Consider the following 10,901-nt stretch of genomic DNA (forward strand, 5'->3'; position numbering starts at 1 on the left):
CCCTTGCAGCCACCCATGCCTTTTGATGCAGAACTCTATCTACTAACAATAGTAGACAGGGTTTTACGCCAAAAGTTAACACTATTTGAAGTGTTTTTTCTACTTTCTTTTCTGACTTTGCATGTGTGCTCCAGACTACGATTAGGGAAGTGCTAATGGGCCTCCATGAAGTCATCAAGGTAAGTGATGATATACTTGTGTATATACTTCCAAGAATAAGCATTATAAGAGGCTGAGGAATGTGTTGCAGAGTCTATGAGACAGTGGGTTGAAACTTCACAGAGAAAAGTGTGAGTTTCTTGGAAACAGTATTAGTTTTTTGTGTAAATTTTCTTGGTCAAGCGAATAGCCCCTTCTTAGACAAAGTGGGGGATGTCAAGTCCGTGTCTGCCACTTTCTGTGTATGAGGTCCACATTTCCTCAGTATGGTGAACTATTTTGGACAGCTTATCAGGGACCTCATAACGTTCCACCTCGAAGAATACTCCTTTAGGGTGCTGTATAAGCTGGGCTCCCACACTCCTGCTGATTGTGAGTTCTGACATCCCAGGGCCACAATACCAGAACAGGAGTGTGATTCCCAAAAGACAGAAGAATATGTCAGGTATGTCATGGAGCGATCCCAGCCGAGGCCAATGAACCTGTAAGAGCTTACAAATGCCACTCTACAGGATGATTGCCTACAAATGGCCATCAGTGGCTTGATGGCAGGTCAAAAGGAAAGACTCAAGTTGCACAGGATCGTAGAATGCTGGAAGCCCAGAAAAACTCTCAATGCACTGCATAATGTATGCTTTGAGCTGGCAAAAGTTGCATAATGGGTATTTGTTACGAGGCCTCAGGATCATGGTTCCTCAGAGCAAAGTTGCTCAGGCCATCAACCAGGTACACATGGGACACCAAGGCATGGTGAAGACCAAAGTGTACCTCAGAAAAAAGGTCTGGGACCAGAAGTATCAAAATGCAATTTTGCATTTCCTAAATAGCGACTCAATAGAAATCGCTATTTAGGAAATTCAAAATGATTTGTATAAAATTACCAATTTCCCAAAAGTGATTCCTACAGAGTAAGTGGGAAATTCCATGGCATTTGTTTCAGTGGGCTGGTCTGGTGTTTCCAATATAGTGATCTCCAATTAAGAAATCTCTATTTTGGAGATGCTAAACCAAGGATGGCTATGGGCATAAGGCCCCCCCTTGATGAACCACAAAAATAGTGGTGCACATGTAGATGAAATGCTTTGTACATGTGAATAGGTAATCCCTATTTGCGATTTTCTATTTAGGGGATTGCAAATTGCAATTTCTACTGGTTAGAAATCACAATTTGTGACCACTTACAAAGCATTATACATCTGAAAAGCCCATTTAAAATTTCTTAACAGCCTGAAATAGCAATTCGGACTGTTCAGAAATGCTAAATGGCTTTGTACAGCTGTCCCCTGATTCCCACTCCCGGACAAGCTGGTTGAAAACGTGGTAGAAAGCTCTATCCTGTGGCAAGTCACTGGTAAAGCTGACCCACTAGAAGCCATTGTCACAGAAGGACCCTGAAAACCATGCATGTTTGCCAGCCTAGCTTTGGTAGCCTACCAAATGGGTGGTACATGATGGTCATTGTTCACGACTACTGAAAGTACCCAGAAGTTGAACTAACAGCGACTACTGCAGCCAGTGAATAACAATGGCTGAGAAATGTATAGCCTCTCTTGCCATTATCCAAGAACTGAGGACCAACAATGGGCCCCCATTTCAAAGACAAGATCTTGTAGAGTCGTGGGGCATCCAGGTCAAGAAAATTATACCTTGCTGTCCTCAAGCAAATGGAGAGGTGGAGCGTTTTATGCGCACAATGAGTAATCAGGATCGTACACCTTGAACAAACGCAACTGGAAATGGGCTATATATTCATTCTTGTGAGAATATCGTCTGACCTAACACTCCAATGGAGGGGTGCCCTCGAGTAGTGTCTGTATGAGGTGGATAGTGAGTGACTGCCTTTCCCAACATCCCAGCTGGGATCCCGAGACAATGGATGATGACAGAGCCTTCGGCTGGTGGCAAACATCCAACAAACAGTGCAGCATCAAGCGAGGGGCACAAGAGTCGAACATCCTTGTGGGGGATAAAATCTTCGTCAAAGACCTGTGGCCTGGCAGCAAATGTAATTTTCTTTCTGAGCCAGAGCAATGTAGGGTAGTTCGGAGGAAAAGCACCAGCATCACAGCCAAATGGAGATATGACGAAAACACCACGATTATCTAGTTTTTCAAAAGGTCCACTGACCCCAGCCATGGAAGAGTGTAGGGATGCTCTAGTACAGATGCTTCCGCTAGTGGAGAGCACCTTTGCATGTCCACAACCTCTGGAGGCACCAGGCTGGACCGTGTCTGCACCTGAAGATGTCTCACCTCCTGCTGGTCCGAGAGAGATGACTGAACACTCTCAGGAGACGTCCATGGGACAGAGATGTCCCTACAACTTGAGAAGAGACCCGAAGCTGCCCTGCAGGCTGAAAGACTTTACAAGCTGAATTCACCAATCATGGAAAACATGATAGGTTGGTTTTGATTATTTGCCGTATCCTACCACGTTTTGAGACTAATACTAGTTTCTCTGTAATTTAGGGAGGAATGTTAGTTCACCCAGCGGAGTTAGAATGCTCCATTAGGGCAGGGGTGTTTGCTGATGAGACCCTGACCATGTCAGTATGTTCGTGGGGGGTCAGATTAAGGGGCAGAGAGTGTAGGGCAGTGAAAGAAAAATAATGGAGCGGAATCGAGAGCAATTAGCCGTGGCATTTGGCATCTCGGGCATCCTTCACAGCCAGGGGCAGGGCCCTGCACTTTTTAAACAAATTAAGCACTGGTTGGTTGTGGCCATATGTCTGCGTCCGTCCACGCTCAGAGGTGCCTTGAAGTAGCTCCCAGCCGCATGTACCACTATACAAAGGAAACAAAAGACATGAACACATTTGTGGCTCAGTGCTACAGAAGCCCCTGCAATACCCGCCGGCAGCTCAAACCCAAAATCGGCACCTCCAAGACGTGCGCCTGACGAGGGCCCGCAAACTGCCCCTGTTGACACATCAGGAGTAGAAACCGTTGTCAAACCACTAAAGCTGCTACCGCACGAGCTGGGAGTCGCTTTTCCACTCCGGAGGAAGTTTACCCTGAAAACACAGGGCAGTGTTTGTGGGTAGTTAAAATCTGTTTACCGATAAACCTACTTGAGCGAATGGAAAATTGAACGAGTTGACACCACCTGAAGTAATAACGACTGAGGTCTAAGGGCGCTCGGAGGAGCTGCTGCTGGCAGGATGTAGACATACCAAGGCTCACTGCTGCATGAGAAATGTCCTCTGAAGGACACCGTAGCCTGGGCACGCGGGAAAATCTGGTGGCAGTAACAGCAAATATGATGGAGAACCAGTGTCTCTTCCCAGCTCACGGCATCTGTGGGATTGTGGACAATGACGGATGCTGGTCCCCCCTGAAAGTGGCTGTCATTCATTTAGGGCCAGATGTATCATTTTTTACAGTAGTGATGACCTAATTTAAGTAATCACTATTGGAATGTATGAAACTCCAGGGGTTTCACACTGCGATTCGCAAGGTCTCGCAAATCGACCTACCTCATTAATATTCATAACGTAGGTCGCAATTTGCGAGCCATTGTGAATGGCTACTATCACAGGGATGCTGGCCTGCTGGGCTCAACAGACCACTATGTCTGTGATTGCTTTTCAATAAAGCAAATCGACCTTCCTCAGTAATATTCATGAGGTAGGTCGCAATTTGCGAGCCATTGCGAATGGCTACAGTCACAGGGATGGTGGCCTGCTGGGCTCAGCAGACCGCAATGTCTGTGATTGCTTTTCAATAAAGCAAACTTTTTTTTTAAAATGCAGCCTGTTTTCCTTAAAGGAAAATGGGATGCGTTTAAAAATAAAAAATGACAAGTTTTCTTTTCATTTTTTAAGAGTATGCAGTGGTCCACAGGACCACTGCCTGCTCTTAAAAAACGTTTTTGCATTCATTCACAAAGGGGAAGGAGTCCTTTGGGGACACCTTTCCCTTTGCGAATGGGTTACCACCTACTTGAAGTAGGTGGTAACTGCGATTATTTTGCAACCGCATTCTCGGTCACAAAACAATCACACACACCACTGCGATTCGGTATTGGGAAGGGACGCTCTTGACATGCCCCTTCCTAATACCGAATCAGTAGGTTGTCGCAAATCCAATTTGCGATTCGGTAACAATCGGAGCACTGGTGTGTTAGCGTACTGTCATTTTCAGATATAGGTGTTTATTATGAATATGGCGGTCTGGTCCACCACACCGGCGGTCATTACCGCCAGCAGCATGGCGGCCCAGACCGCCATATTCTGACAAAGTAGTGAACTGGCTGCACTACCTTCACCTCCAGGCCACAGTCCACCGCAGGCTGATTGTGAGCACATTTGGCCCTGCGGTGGAGGCAGGACAGGCGGTGGGATTACGATCCCTATTCCACCAGGGATTCCCTGGCGAATTACCCCACCAGGGAATCCCTGGTGGAATGCATACGGATGACAGGAATAACAATTCCTGTCACCTGTATGCGACATGAGTGGCCCCCGCCCCCTTCCCACTACACCTACCCACCCCCGGCAAGCCCCTAGAACAGCCCCCATCCCCTACCCCCTGAACCTCAAAAAACGATCCCCAACCCTCCACCCCCAAACCCAATGCAGGTCCCCCCACCCAATAGGAAGATATTTTACAAATTGAGATCTGTGGCCCATCGTAGAGCAAGGGGCTCTACATTGTTTAACACTAAGAGCATATCTTCCACATTTCTTTAGTACAGCAAGGGGCTTTACATTGTTTAACACTGAGAACATATTTTACACATTTCTTTAGTTCAGGAGGGGCCCAATAGTATGGTGTCCCCAGGAAACCTGTGATAAAAGACTTTAATTTAGAACCTAGCAATTCTTGATTGTCTTGGACCTCCAAACCAATTTCCACATTCCCAAATGAACTGCAATGGTGAGGAATTATTATTGCTCAGTGCCCCGGATGGAACCAGCCCTATCATTGTCCACCTCCCCTAGCACCTCTTGCAGCGTCACAGAATACTGAAACAGATGTAGTGCTGATCACTGTTTAAAAAATAGCAATACAGTATAATGCCACTTGTGCCAGCAGCAGCAGGGCCAGAACAATGTGGCATGACATGCCCTGGATTCCTTACTCCTAAAATGACTGCTGCATACACATACAAGGATGCACGGGTGTAAGGAACGGGCTGGGGGGCAGTGCATAGTGCAGCATATAAAAGGCCAAGCCCTTGGTCTGGGTGCTCCGTGCATCTCCCCAACAGTGATCGTTTTATGTGTTGTTTAGACCTCTGATGGGCTTCCCCAAAAGATATTCCCCACAATCCTAGTGGGGGATGGCGGTGATGGTTGAGCTCTATGCAGATCTGTGGTGGTTTATCTAATGCTTGAGTATGGCCCTCTTCAGTGCATGTGTGGTTACAGCTGTTTCTGTGGAACTCACTCTACTGTCCATGAGCCCTATGTGTGAATGGGGCGCTGCTGTACATTCACACTTTTTGCAGACATGCCGAGAAGCTGAAAGGGCCTTAAATTTGGTGCATTGGGACCAGCATCAGCCAGGGAGAGTAACTGCTGCTGCACAGCTTGTGGGGTGGAGGCAGAAGGATGCAAGCACTAGAGGTATAGTACTGAGCCTCTGTTCACTTGCATAACTGGTGCATTGTGACACCAGCAAACACAACTGGTTGTCAGTGATTGATTCATGGAGGTTCGTGGAGGGGGACAGTCTGCCAGCAGTCACAGACCAAGAGTTCTCTATGTAAACAACTGGACAGCCCTAGTCATTAAAACCTTGGCTGCTAAGCCTTTCCCCCTTACAATGCTAAACCTTTTCTTTGCTATTCAGGGAACTACATGCTAGCGCTTCCATAACTTTTATTCCAAGCCAAGGTAGCCAAGGCGTATTTGCATCATTGTTTTCCAACATCCCGGTGATTCTAAAGGTACCCAGAGTTTGTGGATTTTTCTGGAAGGTATCGAGAAAATATCCATAAAAGGAGCTACATGTTGGGGGTTTTCTTGGTGAAAAATGGAAAAAGCACTGCACAATAAAGCATTTCTGTTTTTTTTACCCTAAAAATTGCATTGACAAAAGGCATGAAATGCTTGGGACACCATCTTTCCAGCTTTCAGGAACAAGCACACTTGTATCAAAAAACACCTTTTGCCACCGTTTTTGCATTTTTGTCACAGGTAGTCAATTTTTCCTAATTTTTGTGGTTTAAACCTATTTGCAGTATATGGTGGAAATAGGTGGGGAACCCCATATATGATCCTTAAAATGTGTAATTTTTTTTAATGTAGATGCATTTCTGAAATTAGCATAGGGTTATTTATGTTGACCCCTCAAGGTTTTCCCAAAGAAACTAACTGTTTAAATAAAATGAATTGTGAAATAGAGTAGGGAAAAATACATATTTATGCTAACATTTTCATCTGTGTCTTCATGTCATAATGGCTAATTTACAAAAGCAAAATACTGTTACGTCTGACACATCGTTCTGGTTGTGGTACTATATAGGGTTTGTAGGTTCCCGAAAAATGTGCCATACCAAGAGCCAATAAACTGAGGTGCACCTTACAATAATATTTCTTTGTTCACCAACTGTATGCCAATAAATACATTAAAATATAAAGAATGAAAAATATGTATGAATGAAACATAAGTATTTCTGGAATGTACATGTACTATCATGTGATTCAAAGGGCATTTGGCATAATGTCTTGTTTCTTGCACACTAAGTTACATTTGGAAGCCACAAATGCAGAGAAATCCATTGGTAGCAACAAATGTTCGACTATTCTTTGTTTCCACACGTGACTTGTGTGGTCCTCACAATGGTTTCTTACTCATAAGCCCTTACAAACCTCAAACTTTGGTTAAGAACACACATTTTCCTCAGGGTGACTCCCATTGGCCCTAGTTTGAGCCGTGCCTGTCGTGTGCACTAGGCCAAGCCACACAACTGGGGTACTATTTTTTTTTGTATAGACATTTTTATCAGGACAAGTGGGGGAACATTCGGTGTAAGGATTTTGTTGATCACTGCCAATTCTGGAAGTTTACGTTGCGGAAATGCAAGAATAATGCACAATTGTAGACAAAGTTTGAGGTTTGCAGGGCATTGTGGGTAAGAAAATGTCATCGGATCCACACAACACACACCCCTCCCCTGGGAGTCAAGTTTTCAGAAATGTTTGAATTTGGTAGGTTTTCCTGGGTGGTGGCAGACCAACACCTAAAAAGTGTAGCAGTTCAGCATAGCAAGAAGAAAGATGTTGGGATTTAGCCCCTCTCTGCTGGCCCATTTGGAAATACGATACCTAAAAATATTGAATTTACCTCTCTCTTAGCATAGGTATAGGGATAGGGTTGCTTTCATCCCCAGGGGAGCAGAAAGACTGTTGAGGGCCTCAGGGGTGGGGCCTGATGTCAGCATGTGCCAGACCCCATCCCATCATTTTATTGAAAATTATTCCTGTTATCCAGCAGGCTTTCCACCCCTAGTCCTGCATGGCTAATTGGGACAAACACCCTCTAAGCCCTCTGTGGGGGCAGAAAGACTGTTTCAATAAGTTGGTTGGTGGGGGTTTGCCCCAAAGCCTGGGCGGGTCATCCACACTCCTTTTTTATTCCTAAAACAAATCCCTTGTGTCTAGTGGGTTTTCTGCTCACCCATCAAGGGGCAGACTGGAGGTAAAGACGTCCTATATGCCCTACTGGGGGGCAGAAAATATTTTATGACTGGGGCAGTGAGGAGCACTAGCCATTGCCAGAAGGGGCACTCCAAGCCTCCAAAATAACTCCCCGAGGTTTAGTGCCCTCCTCTGGGTGCATATTGAAGGTAAATCCCTCTTATCTCCCCTCCAAAGGGGACAGAAAAACTGTGAGGGTAATTTGAAGGGTGTGGGTAAGGCCCAACGCCTACGGCATCTCACCTCTTTAAGAAAGGGAAAAAATCCCTTGTGTTTAGAGGTGTTTTTGGCCCACCCCCAGGGGTAGATTGTAGGTAATAACTTCCTATCTGCTCCTTGGTGGGCAGAAAGATTTGTCTGGTTCAGCGAGCATTAGCCCGATGCAATTGCTCCTCCAAGGAGGGTGCACTCAGCCCACCCTAGGGATGACAAATCATCGCAGCCAGATCTGATTTTAACACCATTGCCCGGGCCTTTCTGCCACCCTCATCTCCCCAAACCAGACAGCATAATGACAAAAAGGAAGTGGTCTCACCACTACTCTACGGAGTGTATGATGTGGTGGGTGGAAGTAAAATGTGAATAGCACAATACTTGATCAATGGCTGAAGTTGGTTGTGCAAAGATCTTGTGGGTTGAGGCAAAATATGAATGGCACAACAACTGATTAGTGGATGAAATGGGCTCCCCAATAGCCTCATGATGTATGCTGTGGAGGGTGGAAGTAAAATATGAATGGTACATGAACTAAATAATGGCTGAAGAGGGCTGGCACATTAACATATGCTATGATCGGCGGGAGCAGAAAGGTACATAACTAACTTCATTGTGAGTCACATGCATTCTGCTCTTTCACATGGAGCATGTCCTCACACAAAGTAGTTCCTTTCAGTGGCATGGAAGACTATGGCATCATGGTGGTCATTATGACACTGGCGGTGTACAGACCGCCACTGTTAAAGTGGTGGTAATATCGCCAACAACCTTGCGGCGGTAGCCACCTACAGCCAGGCGGAAGTCAAGGTCCTGCCCACCATATTATGACATAGTAAACCACCAGGATTTCCGGGGGGGGTACAAACGCCATCAAAAGCCTGGCGGAAACACAGGACAGGAAACGAAAAACTCACCATCAGGGACACAGAGAACTCTGTGGCCGCCATGGAACCGGAACTCCAAGTCTTCCAGATGCTCTACCACGCCATGGCCGTCTTGGAGCACCAATGTTGACTAAGACGATGACAGTGAGTGCAGCCGCCTAACACACAAGGGAGGGAGGAAAAGGAGAGTGACACACACAGGCACAATACACAGACACACCATACACAGAACTTGCTGCAGAGTAAAATGACTGTCACAGGACTCACAAGCAAATAATGCAAGGACAACAATTCTGAAGTACGAACACTGTAATTTGCTGCCAACAGCCGCCATAATGAATCATGAAAATAAATTGCAAACGGCAATGTACAAATTGGGCCATTGGCCAGTCCAAAGTACCAAAGGCTACATGGCCACAGGGCATAGTCCAAGCCCCAACTTGACTCCTGACAACATCCGGACTCCACTGTTTAGGGGCATCATGTTGGAAATGGGCAGGCACCTCAGGGGGAAAAGGGGTGGAGGGTCACCTCAGCTTGAGTTGGTTTCATGCCCACTGGTTCTGGAGGGGACCCCTTGCCCAACAGTCTCCGGAGGGGAGTGAAAGGCCACAGTCTCTGGAGTGGGTAACATGCCCACTGGTTCTGGAGGGGGCTCCTTGCCCAACCCCAGCAGTCTCTGGAGGGGAGTGAAAGGCCACAGTCTCTGGAGTGGGTAACATGCCCACTGGTTCTGGAGGGGGCTCCTTGCCCAACAGTCTCTGGAGGGGAGTGAAAGGCCACAGTTCGATGGAGGCTGGTCTACATGCCGTCAGATGGTGGAGGGGCTCCATGTCCCTGCTGCTGGAGGGGGCTACATGCCCTCTGCTGGTGGAGGGGGCTCCACGCCCTCTGCTGGTGGAGGGGGCTCCACGCCCTCTGCTGGTGGAGGGGGCTCCATGCCCTGTGCTGGTGGAGGGGGCTCCATGCCCTCTGCTGGTGGAGTGAGCTCCATGTCCTCTGCTGATGGAGGGGGCTCCATGCTCTCTGTTGGTGGAGGGAGCTCTTTGGGTTCCTCTGCTGGTGGAGGGGGCTCCATGCCCTCTGCTGGTGGAGTGGGCTCCATGCCCTCTGCTGGTGGATGGGGCTCCATGCCCTCTGCTGGTGGAGGGGGCTCCATGCCCTCTGCTGGTGGAGTGAGCTCCATGTCCTCTGCTGATGGAGGGGGCTCCATGCTCTCTGTTGGTGGAGGGAGCTCTTTGGGTTCCTCTGCTGGTGGAGGGGGCTCCATGCCCTCTGCTGGTGGAGTGGGCTCCATGCCCTCTGCTGGTGGAGGGGGCTCCATGCCCTCTGCTGGTGGAGGGGGCTCCATGCCCTCTGCTGGCGGAGGGGGCTCCTTGCCCTTCTTTGGTGGTGGAGAGGGCTCCTTGGCCTTCTATGGTGGTTGAGGTGTATCCTTGGCTTTCTTTGGTGGTGGAGGGGTATCCTTGGATTTCTTTGGTGTTGGGGGGGATCCTTGTGTTCCCTCTTGTGATGGGCCCCCTTGGCCTTTGTCATGTGACTTGTGTCTTTGCCTCCAGGTCTAGGAGGTGCCTCCAATGACCCTGTCATCTGTCCCTTAGGTTTCACCACCTTAGTCGTCCACTTCTGAGGCAGAGGTGTGGACATACTAGTAGTGGCTGCCGTCACACTCAGGGGCCCGTTAGTGCCAGCAGCAGTTTGTTTGGTGGGAGCAGTGGCAGACAGTTTTGCTGAGGTGCTGGGCTGGGTCTTTAGGAACCTGCTCTTACAGGCAGGACGGGGAGGGAAGAGGTCAAGATGAGCAAGGAAAAGCTTCTTAGGGACGTTAGGGCGGGATCTGGGAGGAGGGATGGGAGTGGAGGAAGAGGGAGTGGTTGTAGGGGGTGTACGTTTGCTGGACTTGGATGCAGGTGCATGGACAGTGTGCATGTGTGAGGTGGATGGCTGTTGGGTGTCTGATTGTGAACGTTTGTCTCTCTTAGGAGGGGGAGATAGGG

At 47.9% G+C, this 10,901-nt stretch overlaps 1 protein-coding gene across 1 annotated transcript; it reads right to left on the reverse strand.

Annotated features, from left to right (window-relative positions):
• Window positions 1-9,757: 9,757 nt before the first annotated feature.
• On the reverse strand, window positions 9,758-10,201 carry LOC138293963 (skin secretory protein xP2-like). Its single transcript, XM_069233226.1, has one exon. The coding sequence runs from the start codon at window positions 10,199-10,201 to the stop codon at window positions 9,758-9,760; it is 444 nt and encodes a 147-aa protein (XP_069089327.1).
• Window positions 10,202-10,901: the final 700 nt, after the last annotated feature.

This window comes from Pleurodeles waltl, chromosome 4_2, assembly GCF_031143425.1.
Source record: "Pleurodeles waltl isolate 20211129_DDA chromosome 4_2, aPleWal1.hap1.20221129, whole genome shotgun sequence".
In the NCBI taxonomy this organism is placed as follows: Eukaryota; Metazoa; Chordata; class Amphibia; order Caudata; family Salamandridae; genus Pleurodeles; species Pleurodeles waltl.